General features: G+C 43.4%; 1 protein-coding gene across 1 annotated transcript; it reads left to right on the forward strand.

Annotated features, from left to right (window-relative positions):
- Positions 1–15,947: 15,947 nt before the first annotated feature.
- Positions 15,948–16,893, forward strand: LOC149436968 (olfactory receptor 5V1-like). Its single transcript, XM_089661341.1, is given in 2 exon segments — positions 15,948–16,853; positions 16,855–16,893. Coding segments are annotated over 2 exon segments (939 nt in total). The 5' UTR covers positions 15,948–15,953.
- The last annotated feature ends 439 nt before the right edge of the window (positions 16,894–17,332 follow it).

A 17,332-nucleotide genomic window follows, 5' to 3' on the forward strand; every position in this document is an offset into this window, starting at 1 on the left:
TATAAAACAAAAGCCTAGCCATGTCTCGGCTCTCACTACACAGTAATGCAGGTCCTAACTATCAGACTGATCAAGCCTACCACTTGCCAGCCACAACATACACAGCTAGTTAAGTTTTCACCAACCTTTCAGCTCTCCAGACAAGACTTGTCTGATCCCCAGGCTGAGAGCTCTGACTACAGGTCCCAGGTGGATTTAATTGCCCACAGAGAGAGGTAAATCCTGCACTGGACCTCATATCAGAGATCCCTAAAAAGTATAGGTAAGGAACCTGGGAGATCTATAAACCACGAACAGGACTTTCCCAGGGTTCCTTTGGGATGCTCTGCCACAGTGTATTTTAAATGATAGAGACAGAATATCAACCACAAATACAGAAAAAACACATGATACAAATGTTATAAATTGAGTTGCAGTTCAGTGAGTAAAATAAGTATTTGATTCCCAAGCAAAACATGACTTAGTACTTGGTGGAGAAACTTGTCGGCAAGCACAGAGGTGAGACTTTTCTTGTAGTTGGCCACCAGGTTTGCACACATCTCAGAAGGGATTTTGGTCCACTATTCTTTACAGATCTTCTTTAAACTCTTAAGGTTTCTTGGCTGTCGCTTGACAACTCGAAGTTTCAGCTCCCTCCATAGATTTTCTATAGGATTAATGTCTGGAGACTGGTTAGGCCACTCCAGGACCTTAATATGTTTCTTCTCGAGCCACTCCTTTGTTGCCTTGGGGGTATTTTTTGGGTTATTGGCATGCTGGAAGACCCATCCATGACCCATCTTCAGTGTTCTGGCTGAGGGAAGAAGGTTCTCATCCAAGATTTTACAATACATGGCCCCGTCCATTGGCCCCTCAATGCGACAAAGCTGGCCTGTACCTTTAGCAGAGAAAAAGCTCCAAAGCATAATGTTTCCACCTCCGTGCTTGACTGTAGGGATGGTGTTCTTAGGTGTGTCGAGTTAATGCCAAAGTGCTCAATTTTGGTCTCATCTGACCACAGCACTTTCTACCAATCCTCTGAATCATGTAGATGTTCATTGGCAAACTTCAGACAAGCCTGTACATGTGCCTTCATGTGGAGGGGGACCATGGTGGCGTATTGTGTTACCAATGGTTTGTTTGGTGACTGTGGTCCCAACTGCCTTGAGATCATTCAAAAGCTCCTTCCCATGTAGTTCTAGTCCCATGAGGCGAAATCCTGCATGGAGCTCCAGACTGAGGGAGATTGATGGTTATTTTGCATTTCTTCTATTTGCAAATAATTGCTTCAACAGTTGTCTCCTCTCTTTTTTTCTGTTATTTTTCAACGAAATCGGGTAGTTCACAGTACAGGTGGTAGCAAATATATATACGCAAATCTATATAAAATGTGATTTTGGAACACCAATTTTGTAATGTACCTCCATCCCGATTTCAGTATATACACAATGTCTACTACATTTGCCCTGGGACTTTGAAGGAGGCACAACGCACACAAAACCACATATTGCAAATTGTACACATTATTACAGATTTATTGATATATAGGTACAAGTTTCTTCACAATAAAATCCAGTTAACATATTAAATTGATGTACAATAAATATATATATATATATATTGTCACGTACCTTGCTTGTGAGCCTGATGGCAGAGGAAGGTCTCTCGTACAGCTCCGGCTCGAGGGCCACTGAAGGTGGAACAGCAACCACAAGAGCATGGCAGGGTATGAGTGTCGGGACAGTCCTGTGGTCTGTGTAGGAATTGTTGGCACTTCACTGGTAGATGGGATGGCTGGACCGGCTGGCAGCAGACAGGCTGGTAGCAGGCAGATGTCATATCTGGACTGGCTGGAGGCAGAGCAGCCTGGCAGCGGGCAGACGTCACATATGGACTGGCTGGAGGCAGAGCAGCTTGGCAGCGGGAAGACGTCACATATGGACTGGCTGGAGGCAGAGCAGCTTGGCAGCGGGAAGACATCACATCTGGACTGGCTGGAGGCAGAGCAGCCTGGCAGCGGGCAGACGTCACATATGGACTGGCTGGAGGCAGAGCAGCTTGGCAGCGGGAAGACATCACATCTGGACTGGCTGGAGGCAGAACAGCCTGGCAGCAGGCAGACGTCACATATGGACTGGCTGGAAGCAGAGCAGGCTGGCAGCAAGAAGATGTCACACCGGGGCAGGTTGGTAGCAGAGCAGGCTGGCAGTGGACAGACATCACAGCGGGCCAGGTTGGTAGCGGAGCAGGCTGGCAGCGGAGCAGGCTGGAAGCAGACAGACGTCACAGCGGGGCAGGTTGGTAGCATAGCAGGCAGAAGTCACAGCAGGACAGGTTGGTTGCAGAGCAGGATAGCATGCTGTATGCAGGGTTAGACAGACGGGGTTGGTAATGGATAAACGGATCAGGCATAAACAGCAGGCACAAGACTAGTCGGGTCACAAACCAAGGTCAGTGATGGTGGGAGCAGATCAAGCAGAGACAGAAGGCAGAGGTGGAGTCCAAGAAGCAAGCCGGGGTCAATCACAGGTATCACTCACAGGTAGGGCTGTGGATAACGGGGTACTGCCAGTCCTCCTGTACAGGGCCCAGGCCAGAAGGGGGGCCCAGGCAGCTGGGTGAATTGGATGTGGGCAGAAAGGGTGAGTGGGGCAATTACAGGAACCAATCCAAAGTGCTCTCCCTGCAGCAGCTGAAAGCTGGGCTCTTCTCTCCCCCCCCCCCTCCCCCATCTGGCTTTCAGCTGCTGCAGAGAGAAACATACAGGGATCATTTCCAGTCATTTACCATCCCTTCCATTCCTGAATGAACACAAGGAGTGATCAGTACCAATCACTCACTGTGTTCATTCACAACTGAAGCATAGTAAACTGTGTTTTTTTGTGGGGATGCGGGGGCCTGTTAGGTTGGCTGTATGAGGCCCTGTGATTTGGGGGTTGGCCCTGTCAGGTTGGGTGTAAGGAGCCCCGAAGTTTCTAACAGCAGCCCTGCTCACAGGAACAGGCACAGGAATACAGGAGGGGGAGCTGCAGATCAGGCAGCACAGGCTAATAGTGCTGCTGGATTTGAATAGTCTGATTGGTGCCAACATTAGCAACAGGCAGTCGCAGGTGCGTGCGCGCATGTGCGAACACAAATGCACACGACTATGCACAGCAGAACGGGCCCTCACACATCTGCGCCTGCATGGCTGTGTAAGCCCAGAGGCTCCAGCTGCACTATGGCAAGCGTCTTCCTGACATATATATATATCTTTTGAATACAAAGGTATATGACAATCTGCATCAACCAACTCAACACAAATATACATACACAGTACACATAAACTGGAAGTACACATATCATAGCATCTGGAGACAGGCGGCCATGATGTGTTATACATACAAGCAATAGCTGTGAACAAAACATGGTCATAACTAGCAAAAATTGCAGTAGACTCCCAAATACACATAACAATATAATCAGCATCATTGGAGATATTGAAAAGGTGTTCATCTGATTCACGCGTACAGGGCTGAAAAAAAAGGAAATGGGGGTGAACTCAACCCAAACCATAACAAAGAGTGGGGTCAAAAAGCTGTATGGATGAGGCTAGTCACCCTACTAAAATATAAGAAAAGAGAGGACACAGAATGGGGAAAGTTGGGGGAGGGGAGGGAAAAACAGCCAGGAGGGGCGCTAATAACAGGAACAGCATATTTGCCTAAAGGCCTTACTCCGCTCCTGTCACAGTATGCAGGTAGTTGGTGGGTGAAGGTGTTCATCCCAAGAGCAACCATTTGAATTTCTCCGTACAGGAAAGCTCCGACCAGCAGAACCAGGTGATCCAAAACTTGTCATGTGAATCCTTAAAAGAGCTGGTCAAATCTTCCTTCAGTCTGGTGTTCTCACGGTGATGAAGCCATTGTTCTATTGTGGAGGAAAGTCTGTTTTTTGTTAACAGACAAAGCTGTCCAGTAAAAGCTGCAGTTAGAGGGTTGAGACAAACCATTTAACACTGACAGTGGTGCTTAAAATGGTCAGCTTTTATTCATTTATTGAAAATCTTTATCACAAAAGAAAAAAAAATGTTGCTGTAATAGCTAGAGTTCAGCTTTAATTTGTTAGTTAAAGTTCCACTCACCCTGTTAAATAAATAAAAGTCAGCAGCTACAAAAACTGTAGCTGCTGACTTTTAAAAAACAGCCACTTACCTGTCCCTAGGTCCCATGGTGTGTCCCCCGCAGCCAGTTTCACCGGCCATCCTGTATTCCAGGAGGCTGGCATCTTCAGTGTGGGCACCTGGCTGTGATAGCTTGCGGCTTCACAGCTGGGTGCCCACTGCGCATGCGCGAGTAGCGCTGCGCTTCATGAATGGTCCTGTAGTCTTCTGGGACCTGTCACGTGTCCCAAAAGACTACAGGGAGGGAGGACACCTAGGAAATTGGACCGGAAGTGGGAGCGAGTACCTGTCAAATTCAGGTACCTGATTCTCCCGCCCCCCAAAGGTGCCAATCCTTAATGGGGAGCGGGGGAGCAGTCCTTAAAGAGGAACTTCTCCTTTTAGGTGGAGCGCCGCTTTAAGTCTAAATCTGCTAGTGCACTCAACGTTACCCTCTCTCCAGATTCACAATGCTGCTGTCTAAAGGTGTCTCCATGCTCTTCCAGTGGTGTGGAGACACCCTAACATAGAAAGCGTGTTACTGATCAGATCACCAGGTGAGATAAAGGAGAAAAAGCCTAAAAAGAAAAATGCAGCCATGCAGCCATCATATTTAGGGCTTGGTAAACTGTAATATATTCCACTTTTGTTTTTTAGGTTTAATATTGCTTTAATCTCTGCTCACCCATAGTAAACTACATCCAAGAGAAAGTTCACTAAGTGCAGGTAATGGTCAACAAGAGGATGTGCAAGGAAAGAGATCTTGACTAAGCAAGTACCAATTTGCCTTTCACATATCATCTTCACAGTAGGTGATGATGGGCTAGAATCAATGGTCTGCCAGAGCAAGAGAACCAGTAAGCAAAATGATCATCCTACATACCCTTTCCTCTCCACTGCATCCTGTTTTGAAACCCTGTAACACATTTCTTGTGTTTCCTAATACAGGCAGTGGTGGATTCACTGTGCCATGGGGACCCAGGGATGTTTTCAATCTAAAGCTTCTCTGGCCATTTTTAAAACAAAAGTATAATACATTTATTGAACACCATATATCAAGATGCATCATACAGAGACAAGGTAGACACTGAATATAAACAGAAACACACATGCATTGATGTCAAAATAAAATGGGGGATACAATATTATTTCTGGTATGGAGAAAGTACAAAGTGCACATTAAAACTAATAAAATGAAACCAGAAAAAAACTAAGCTATTACGTGGAGACATGAGGTTGACTGTAATAAATAATATTTTCCAATAAAGACAAATTCATTTCACTGAGTCTCATGTTTCAGTCTGTGTATGGTCCAAGGCAGGGATACAAGGTGCTGATACGTGACCAGATATTATTGCTAAGGTGGTATCAAGGGAAAGAATATCCCTGAGGTCAAATGTTCACAACTGACCCATTCTTTCTAAATTGTATTGAACTTGGGGTGCCTCCCTGGACCTCATATGTTTTCCTATAATGGGCCAAAACCTTGTTAACCAGTTGCTTCTAGGCATTAACATCTAAGAGCTCAATGGATAACCAGTGCAGCACTACTGGTTTCCTGGCATAAATATAAAGCAAACAAGCAAAAGAATGTTTTTTTGAACATACTAAGATCTAGATAGCTAAAAACACCCAAAAGGCACCATTCTGGACTACATACATTGGGAACCACAAAGTTCTGAGAAATTAAATCAATGATCTGTGACCAGGAGGGTTTAATTTTATCACAAGCCCATATCATATGTAATATATTACTAACTGCTCCACCATTTGGAATGCAGTGTTGGAATTTTGAATTCAATCTTATGAAACAGTGTACTTTTAATATTTTTTTTTTCAGGTACTTCTATAGTGCGGTCAATTTACGCAGCGCTTTACATACATATATTGTACATTCACACCAGTCCCTAACCCTCAAGGAGCGTAGAATCTAAAGTATTTAATAAGTTATGCAGGCCATAGATGGGTCGAAAATCGGCCGATTTTCTTTAAAAAAATGAAAAATCGGTCGTTCAAGGGGCCGACGTTACCAGCAACGGTAAAAAAAAAATCGGCCGATTTTCATCCTGTCTACAGCCGGCAAAAAGTGTCCCTGCAGAGAGCTCCGCTATTTCTTTGACAGTTCCTTGACATTTATAGCGGTTGCAACATTGTATTTGTATCCATTTAGGATACAGATGTTTTTATTCGGAAACAAATAGATACATTGTTGCAACCGCTATAAATGTCAAGGAACTGTCAAAGAAATAGCGGAGCTCTCTGCAGGGACATTTTTTGCCGGACTGGAATTCTTCTCTTCATCCTCTTCTTCTTCTTCCTCTTCCTCTTCTTTATCCTCTTCTTCATCCTCTTCTTCTTCTGCTTCTTCTACTTCTTCATCCTCTTCTTCTTCTTCTTCCTCTTCTTCATCCTCTTCTTCTTCATCCTCTGCTTCTTCCTCTTCTTCTTCATCCTCTTCTTCCTATTCATCCTCTTCTTCTTCTTCATCCTCTTCTTCTTCATCCTCTTCTTCTTTTTTCTTCTTCTTTTTGTCTTCCTCTTGCAGGTCACTGCTCATGCGCAGATTTTTTTTATCAGTAAAAAGATCGGCCGATTCTCCCACAATTGACGCGAAAAACGGCCAATCGGCAAAATCGGCCGATATTTTCCAACTTTACCGATAGAAAATCTGCCAAAATACCGAAAAACGGCCGAACAATTAGCCCACTAACGATCCGAAAATCGGCCGATTTTATTTTCGGCCAAACAAATCGGCCGATTTTCGACCCATCTATGGCCTGCATTACTGTATGTGCATGATGGTGGCAGGTGATATTGAACCAATGCTTCCAGTTAAAGGGAATGTGCCTAGGTATTGCATCTGATAGTCTGATAATATTGCTATATAATGTCCCAATAATATTAAAGAAGCCTTTTTTTCGGGAGCAATGCAAAAGCTGCACAGTCACATTTAAAAAAAAAGTCTAAAATTGCAAAGCTGAATTTACTCAGTATCCCTGTGGATTCCCTTTCACAGAGTCAAATATCAGACTTTTTAAAACACTGACTTGATGGGAAAAATGTTCCATTTCTAATAAGGCAGTACAAAAGTAGTATTGTATAGAAAGCTGTAGAAGTTAAACCAAATCAGAGAGCTGTTTGAGAAATGGACTGTGATGGATAGTTTCCTCCTATTAGTTACAGCATTTTCTTCATAGATTTATCAGTATTATCAGGAAGTCTCAGTTCACACTACTGTGACCTGAAAGTTGCGCGATTTACAGTGCGACTTTGCCAGGCGACTTGAGTACTACTCTGATGTGACTTGAAGCAACTTTGAAGCAACTTTCAGGGAATGCCTGGGTAATCTTTCTGTAACGTCGGATCCAAATCCCATCAATATAGATGAGGATCCAACTTGGAGGTGACTTCCATTAAACTCTGGGCACAAGTCGAATAGAAGTTGCCTTGAAGTAGTACAGGAACCTTTTCTAAAGTCGGAGCGACTTCAGCAGTGTTAAGTAAGACTAACATGGGATTTCACATGTCATGTGACTTGGGGTCTCACAAGTCAGATCCCAAGTCGTGGCAGTGTGAACCGAGCTTAAGAGCTACCCAAAAAAAATTTGTGTGGGGCCCCCTAACCACTTGTCCTCCAGAGGATTTACCCCCCTCCCTGACCAGGCCATTCTTTGCAATATGGCGCTGCATTACCTTAACTGACAATTGCGCAGTCATGCAGCGCTGTATATAAATGAAATTTATGTCCTTTTTTTCCCCACAAATGGAGATTTCTGTCACTGGTATTTGATCACCTCTGCATTTTTTATTTTTTTGCACTATAAACAAAAGAAAGACTGACAGTTTTGAAAAAACAAACATATTTTGACTTTTTGCTATAAAATATCCAATAAAAAAATTTTTAAAAAGCAAATTTCGTCATAAATTTAGGCCAAAATGTATTCTGGTACGTGTCTTTGCTAAAAAAAAAATCCCAATACATATAAATTAATTGGTTTATGTGAAAGTTATAGCATCTACAAATGGCAGTAGAGATACTGGAATTTTTTATCTTTTTTTCCACTAGTAATGGTGGCGATCAGTGACTTATAGCGGGACCACAGAACTGCGGCGGGCATTATGACACTGGGGGGGGACTGACTGACTGTCACTGACATCCCAATGACACTAATACAGTGACCAGTGCTAATAAAAAGCACTGACACTGTACTAATGACACTGGGCAGGAAGGGTTTAACATCTGGGGAGATCCAAGGGTCAACTGTGTGCTGTTTAACATAATGTGCTATATGCAAAGAAATACACAGCAGCATGTCCTTGATGGCAGGAGAGAGACCTGTGTTGTTTACACACAGGACTCTCCCGTCACTATTTTTCAGTGATCGCTGGGTATCTCCGGCTGGGACCCGCTGATCAGCATCTGTAGCTGCCAATGGCGGCGAGGGTGGGGTGGTGTGCACCCCCTACCCAGAAATGCAAATCACGTATATATACACGTGATTTTGCGCAGCCCTTATGCCCTGTAGCAGTATTTCTGTTATAGGGCGGCAGGGAAGTGGTTAAATTATACTGCCCCCAACTCCACCGTCATACACATACATAAAAATATCTCAACTCTGGCCCTATCCAAATTGTTGTGCAAAAAGCATTATCTATGACATTCTTTCATATTGTTCCGCCTTACAAAGCAACTCATTCACTCCCTTATTATATCACGACTTGACTACTGCAACTCCCTCCTCACCGGCCTACCTCAACACAGGCTATCCCCGCTTCAGTCTATCCTGAATTCTGCGGCCAGACTCATGCACCTTACTAAACGCTCCGTATCTGCCACCCCTCTCTGTCAATCCCTCCACTGGCTTCCGATTGCCCAACGCATAAAATTCAAATTACTAACATTGACGTACAAAAGCTGTTCATAACACTGCCCCAAACTACCTCACCGACCTGATATCCACCCAAAACGCACTCTCCGCTCCTCACAAGACCTCCTACTCTCTAGTTCCCTGATCTCCTCCTCCCATGCTCGTCTCCAGGACTTCTCCAGGGCTTCCCCCATCCTCTGGAACTCACTACCCCAATCCATCAGACTGTCACCTACCCTCCTCACCTTTAGGCGCACCCTGAAAACCGATTTCTTCAGGGAAGCCTACCCCGCCCTCACCTAATTGCCGATCTCCTTCTCTCTTCCTACCACTCCATCCCCCACAGCTATTTCCTCCTGTACCACTATCCCTCCCTCCTAGATTGTAAGCTCCAAGGAGCAGGGCCCTCGAACCCCTTCTGTATTGTATTGTATTGTTACTGTGCGGTCTCATGTACTGTCTCCCATTGTAATGTACAGCGCTGAGCAATCTGTTGGCTCTATATAAATCCTGTATAATAATAATTTAACTCTATGACGAAGAAATACAGAAAAGTTTCAAGGATTATATACGTAAGACACAGCACAGAAAAACTGCCCGATTAAGTGATTATGCAGAGATCAGGGTCACCCATCAAGCCTGATGTGCACATGCTTCTTTTTACAGTTTCTGCATCCAATGTGTCCAAAAAGAAGCCCACTCTTGTTCTCTTGGGATACAATCTCGTTTCAGAGATATTCTTTTTGTTGTGCTGTTGCTGAAGAGATTTCACCTGATTTTTTTATGTGGTACACACCAATCAGCCATAACTTTTTGACCACCCACCTAATATTGAATAGATCCCACTTTTGCTGTCAGAAAACCCTGTCTCGTTGAGGCATGGACACCATTAGACCTCTGACGGTATGTTGTGGGATCTGGCAACAAGCTGTTAGTAGCAGATCCAATAATTCCTGTAAGTTGCAAGGCTGAGCCTCCATAGATTTTCCAGCACATTGCACAGATGCTCAATTGGCTTGAGATTGGGAGAATTTGGAGGCAGAGTCAACACCTCAAACCGGTTGTGTTCCCCAAACCATTCTTGAACCATTTTTGCAGTGTGGCATGGCGTATTATCATGCTGTAGGAGGCCACTATCTTCAGGGAATATTGTTTCCATGATGGGGTGTACTTGGTCAGCTGCAATGTTTCAGTAGGTGGTATGTGTCAAAGTAACATGCCCATGAATGGCAGGACCCTAGGTTTCCCAGCAGAACATTGCCCAATGCATCACACTGCTTCCATTGGCTTCCCCATCCTGGTGCCATATCTTCCCCAGGTAAGTGACACACATGCACCCGGCAATTCACATGATGTATAAAATGTATAAACAAAATGTAATTCCTCAGACCAGACCACCTTCTTCCAGTACTCCGTGGTCCAGTTCTGATGCACACATTCCCATTTTAGGCACTTTTGGCTGTGGATATGGGTCAGCATAGGCAGCTTGACCGGTCTGTAGCTACACAGCTCCATACACAACAAACTGCGATTCCCATTTTTTCTGCTTTCAACACATCAATTTCAGGGACAACATGTTTACTTTTAACACACCAACTTCAGGGACAACATGTTTACTTGCTGCTTAATGCTATTGTAACAAGATAATCAATGTTATACACTTGTTATAAACCTGTCAGCAGTCGTAAAGTTATGGCTGACTGGTGTACATTGGGTACAATACATACATATATGAGATATTCAGGGCTGATATGACCAGAATGTGTCTGGGCATATCAATGATGGACAAGTGATGTTCAAAATCAGCAACTTTTCTTCTATTGGCCTGGTGGCCTTCCTTATACTGTAGCAGTATTTCTGGATAAACATCATTCTAGTATTATTTTTTTTTTTAATTAAAGTGGAAATTAAAGTGGAAATGTGAGCAAAATTTTTTTTAAAAACTACATAATTATTATTATTATACAGGACTTATATAGCGGCAACAGTTTGCTCAGCGCTTTACAATATAACGGGAGCAGGGGCGGACTGACAACTGACAACTCATGGGGCCCCTGGGCAATAGGGGATCATGGGGCCCCTGTGTCCTTGCCCAAACTCAAAAAAGCCTATGAAAAAGGTACCAGGGGCATCTCATGGGGCCCCCTACTGACCCCGGGCCCTTGGGCAGTGCTCGAGTTTCCAAATGGTCAGTCCGCCCCTGAACGGGAGACAATACAGTAACAATACAGTTCAATACAAGAGGGATTAGAGGGCCCTGCTCCTTGCACTCCGACACTCGCATTAATACTTTTGTTCACCTTTTGATCCTATCAGTGGATATTAAACCCTTTGTTCCAACAGAGAATACAACTGTAGCTACACCTGCTTTAAAGGTGTTTGCTAAAAGTAATATTAAATGCGCATTTTTGTTTGTATTAAAATAACAAACATGTTATACTTACCTGCTCAGTGCAGTGGTTTTGCACAGAGCAGCCTTCATCCTCCTTATTTGGGGTCCCCCCCATAGCAAGCCTCTTGCTATGGGGGCACTCATGTGTGCTCTATCCTGAGCCGGCTCTGTGTGTCTAAGTCTATGAGAGCTTGGCCCCGCCGCCCACTCTCCCTCATCACTGGCTCAGACTGACAGCAGCGGTAGCCAATGGGTCTTGCGGCTTTATCTAAGCCAATGAGGATTGAGAGAGCCAAGAGAGCCTCTGCTCTCATGCACAGCACTGAAAAAAGATCGGGCTTGGGTATGTATTTAAAGGGGCTCCAGGGGAAGCTGAATGCAGAAGGTTTTTTACCTCTCTGCATAGAATACAGTAAGGTTAAAAAAAAAAACTTCTGCTTTTACAAGCACATGAAATCAGGTCTTAAAGTAGATCTAAACACTCCTCTCCTTTACAGTCGAGGAATCTGCCATCTTAGCCTCTGATAGGCAGTTGCCATGGTATTGCACATGTGATCAGTTATGACACCAGCTGTTTGATGGCTCGTCAGTTTGGTTGAGAGCAAAGCCAATGTGACAGTTATCATTCACGGCATGGCTTGAATGGAACTCTCTTGGGAAACAGTTACATTGATGGAGGTTTAGTTCCGCTTTAGGCCTCGTTCACACCATGTGCAGAGACGTCAGTTTTTCTGCATACATTCTGCAAGGGTACAAAAAAAACAATTGTTTTCTCTGTGCCCTGTTCACCCCACAATGGTATCTCATGATTCTGCACAGGAATCTGCAACGTGTATAAAACTCTCTGCAGCTCGCATGAAAACACATGGAAACGGATGTCTCTGCAAGTAAATCTATGGATCAGTTTCCGTCTGTTTTTCGGCACATATGGTGAGAATGAGGCCTTATCCCTGATTCACACTGGATCAGACTTTGAAATCGTGCGACTTCACTTCAAGTTGCACAACTTCAAAGCTGAATGGCAGTGCGACTTGGGGAGCGACTTGATAGACATCTGTGTGACTTCAAGCACAGATGTCTATGTAGATCAATAAAAGTACTGCAGGAACTACTTTTCTAATCTGTGCGACTCCAACAAAGTTGGTAAAATGAATATATCCTAAACGTGCACCATTTAGGAGATATTTGGGTTTTACCATAGCCGACACATGCGCTCTGAAGGAACAGCATACCCGCGATGTTCCTTCAGATCGCTGTGCCGTGTCCTGAGACTCCTGTGCACATGAGTGGGAGTGACGTCATCACGTCATCATGAACCCACAAGGAAGGCCGGGTGAAGATGGAAGCCTCTGCAGCGGTGACAGCGTGCCGCTGGAGGGCTTTGTTTTAAGATAAATCCTTCATAATGCGCTAGTATGCGATGCATACTAGCACATTATGCCTTTACCTTGCAGGGGATTTTTGTTTTGGACGCGGTTTACTACCACTCTAAAAATGGTCTCTGGCTATAGGTTAAAAAAAAAAAAAAAACATTGATTTTATGGTTTTCCAAAACAGTTAGGGCTCATGTACCCTGCAGTTGATAAACAGTCGCTCACAGGCATTGAGTTTACAGTAGTTTTTTTTTAACGCAGAAAAATTGCGTTCAGCAGTCGATTTTATCAGCGTTCCAAACGCAAAATGTTTGTAAACGCGGCTAAATGCTGCAAATCGCGTTTATAAACGTTTGCGGTTTAAATTTTTTTTTTAACTCTTCCAGTTCCCAATGCTGTCCAGAGCCTTTTTTCATCATGAAAAATGTATGCAAAGTGTTTTCAAGGTACTCAGATGGACAAAACACTGACCACAGGATGTTCCTACCAAGCTTGTCACACATTGTAATGACCAATTCACACCTCAGATCTCTCCCACCCTTGGAAACAAAAGATGTGTTAATAACCATTCACACCTCAAATGCCTAATGAAGACTCCCCCCCACCAGGTGGCCTTAATGACTCACTCCACCTTTCCCACCCTTGGAAATGAGCAACTCACTCCTAAGACAATCTCAACACATACTGCTGTCTCTGCTTCTACTCTCTCTATTTCTTTGAAACAGTCTGAAATAGTTAACAATTTACCACTTTTCAGTGCATTCTGGGCATTTGGGAGGTTCTCCTGTGCTTATCTTTAAAAAAGCTTCTAAACGCAAACGCACATAAACGCGTTAAGCAAACACGGCTAAACAGACGTTTTTTCACCTACGTTTTCCAGCAGTCAGTTTTCATCATTCAGAAGTGTCCTGTGTACATTGGGCCTTACATTCAAGGCAAGCTTCTGCAAACACTGTCAAATTGCCAATGTGCTTGTGTCAGCTCTGAACTGAACCTTAAGGCCCTGTTCAAACTGGCATTAAAAGCAGGCATTTGAGGTGTGCTTTTAATGATTCTCAAATGCCTAGTAAAGCAGTCTGCAATTGATAATATGGAAGGCGCACAGAGCTGTTCAAGTTATCAAAACATGAAGTGTTTGCGTTGCTGTGCTTCAAAAATTATCCTACGTGTTGAGTTTGTAAGGAGTTGAAGCATCTCAGCTCTTTCCATTTAAGTCTATTGTAACGCACTGTCACGTGTTTGCAGAGAGTGTTTGTGGTGCATTCGCAGCGTTTTAGGCTTAGTTTACAACAAAAGAAAAAAGTAGGCATCTAAGGGGTTTTTTTTAAATGCACCTTTAGGCTAGGTTCACAGCTATGCAGTTTGCGTTTGATCCGTTTCTGCAGTGCTTTTTGCGGTGCGTGTTTGCAGGATTTTGTTCTACTTGTTGGTGGACAGAATAAAAACGCACCAAAAACACAACAAAAACGCACTATATGCTTTTCTGCAGCATCTCCATTGAAGTCTATAGAATCGTAAATGCACCGTTTTGCATTTAAAAAAGTCCCTGACCTTTTCCAAAAAACAAGGAGACGTAAACCTGTCCCATAGGAAATCATGTTAAACAGACTGCTGTGCGTTTCTGCAAAATGCATAGGTGTGAACCTAGACTTAATACATGTAAAATGTGCCGAACAACGTGTATTAACTCTATGGGCGCGTTTGTTCAGCGTCAGCATATTGAACAAGTCTGAACATGGCCTAACACCCTAAAATGGCTGATGGCATAGCAGATTACATGTGAAGCATTATGGCAACCACAGATCTAAATAGAAGGTGGCACGGTCCTCCGCTATAAAGGATAGAAGGATTAAGCCTGGCCATACACTAGTCCAAAAATCATTCCAACCCGTTTTCAAATAACAAACACTCGGTCGTCTGAACAAATGATATTACCATCGTGTAATGACTACACTTTGAATGATAAATTGATCACTGGACATAAATGAAACCGTTTTTTATTCCGTCACATACGGCCAGTAAAAACAGTTTGATTTTTAACTGAGAAACACATTACCCTTTCAATTCAATGTCCGTTTGGCAGACGTCTTCCAAACATTTTCTTTAATTTTGTGGCTCAAAAATGTCATAACCAACTTTCTATTTGTGCCCAATACTTGGACGAAAAACTAACTGTCCAAATGACAGATTTTCAAACAATTTTTTGTCTAGTGCACGGGTCTCCAAACTTTGTAAACAAAGGGCCAGTTTATTGTTCTTCAGACTTTAGGGGGCTGGACTGTGGCCAGAGGGACTGGAAATTTTCTGGGCATCAGTGGGAGAAAACATTACTACATTTGGTATTATTGAAGGAATATTGTCCCATCGTTGGTATCATTGGGAAGAATAGTGCCCCATTGTTGGCATCAGTGGGAGAAATGGTGCCCCATTGTTGATGTCAGATGGTAGAATAGTGTCTCATTGTTGGCATCAGTGGGAGAAATGGTGCCCCATTGTTAATGTCAGTTGATAGAATAGTGTCTCATATCAGTGGGAGGAATAGTACCCCAAGGGTCGGGTAAAGGCAAGCAAAGGACCGCAGTTTGAAGACCACTGGTGTAGTGTATGGGCACCATTAGTTGTACTCTAAAATGGTCTATACAAAGCTACCCCGTCCACAGGGTGACAATGCCACTGTGCGATTTCTCTGCAGAACAAGCAGCATTGTCACCCTGTCAAAGGAAGTAGTAAGATAACCAACCTACTGGCAGGATCTTCAAGCAATAAAACTATGTTACAGAGGGGCTCCAAAAAAATAAACCCACTGTGGTAATAGTACCAACAGATTTTACCAGATATCATGTAATATTTTGCACACAGTTCCACTTTAAAGGAAACCTTCAATATAAACAATATGGGGGAGGGGGAGTATATGTATTGAGACTGGCTGTTGTAGTGTCAAGACTTTCTGAGCCTCCGGCCCAATACTACCATGCAGATCAGGAACATCAGAATGACGTCAAACACTCAACCTGCCTACTTGCCTCAGGTCAATGACTCAGAAAATACTGAAGCCATTGTATACACAATGGCAACCTCCACATTTTCTCACAACAGGTTTCCTTTACAATTTCTAAAGTTTTAAGGTACATCTGTATCTCAAAGTAGCTTAGCCATTCAATAGATTTCACTATTTTACAGAGGAAAAAAAACACAATCTAATGGATAACCGAACATACATCAAAACTTTCCAGATTTTGGCATTTGTCAACTCTACAGAGAGCTATAGTCTTCTCTTTCTTGTCTTTTTTATTATTTATACCACTGGTGTGCTTGGTAATTTAATCATCATTTCAGCTGTGATTCTTGATATCCGACTACATATTCCTATGTACATTTTCCTCTGTCATTTGTCTTTAATAGACATTATTTTTACGTCTTCCATTCTTCCTAAACTGATGGACATCTTGCTGTCTGGGAATAACTTAATCACATTCTGGCAGTGTTTCACCCAATTGTACTTCTTTATGTTTGCTGCCGGCACAGAAGACATTCTGCTATCTTGTATGGCTTATGATCGATACGTCGCCATCTGTAAGCCTCTACACTATCACCTTATAATGAAGAAGAAAAAGTATATTTTTCTTTTGCTGGGCACCTTTGCATCTGGCTCCCTAAATTCCATATTTATGACCCTCTCAATTTACCAGTTTGACTTTTGCCATTCTAACGTAATTCACAATTTCTTCTGCGACATTAAAGCCCTGGAGAAGATATCATGCAATTACGCGGGATTCCACATCATTCTCATTATAGAAACCCTACTGTTGGCATTCTGCCCGTTTATGCTTAGTGTAACATCTTACGTAAAAATAGTCCAAACTGTTCTATCTATCAAGTCAACGCATGGTAGAAGGAAGGCCTTCTCCACCTGTACATCCCACCTTACCGTATTAATGATTTTTTATGGCACAGGTGTTTTCATGTATCTAAATCCTCCTGAGGAACAAGACCTGGTGTTCTCTGTATTATACACCGCGGTCACTCCTATGCTAAACCCTCTGATATATAGCTTAAGGAATAAAGAAGTCAAAGGTGCCTTGAAGAGAATTATTGGTGTTAGATAAAATCTAACATTATTACAAAGATGTAAAAAGATAGTGAATCCAGTTTTAAATTTTGTGCTTACCTTCATTCAATAAGAATTAAAATTTTACATTTGCTTTATAAAGGGATAGTTCACCTTTACCAAAACCCTTCCTATGCAGAGAAGCAGGGGTGTATTTGTTGTGAGGAAGAAGGGATGTCAGAGATATGCCACTTACTACAGCAGACCCCGCACTGAGGGATACAGTGAGGACTGAGAGTATCAGGCCTCCCTGGTAACAGTTCCATCCACCAGGGTCATCACCCAGCCCCGGCTCCCCACCACCACAGAGAGCTGCTTACAGCCTGGCCGGGCGCACTGCATGCCGAGAGTTGCAGTCCTTCCCCCGCCTCTGACCCGTCGCCTCCACAGGAAAGAACTACAATCCCATCAGGCAGTGCGGGGCCGGGGCTCAGCCACCTTTGCTGCCACAAAGGTGGAAGGGGAAAGGGG

Source organism: Staurois parvus, unplaced genomic scaffold (genome assembly GCF_062004578.1).
Source record: "Staurois parvus isolate SC_StPar_1 unplaced genomic scaffold, SC_StPar_1.0 ptg001328l, whole genome shotgun sequence".
NCBI lineage: Eukaryota > Metazoa > Chordata > Amphibia > Anura > Ranidae > Staurois > Staurois parvus.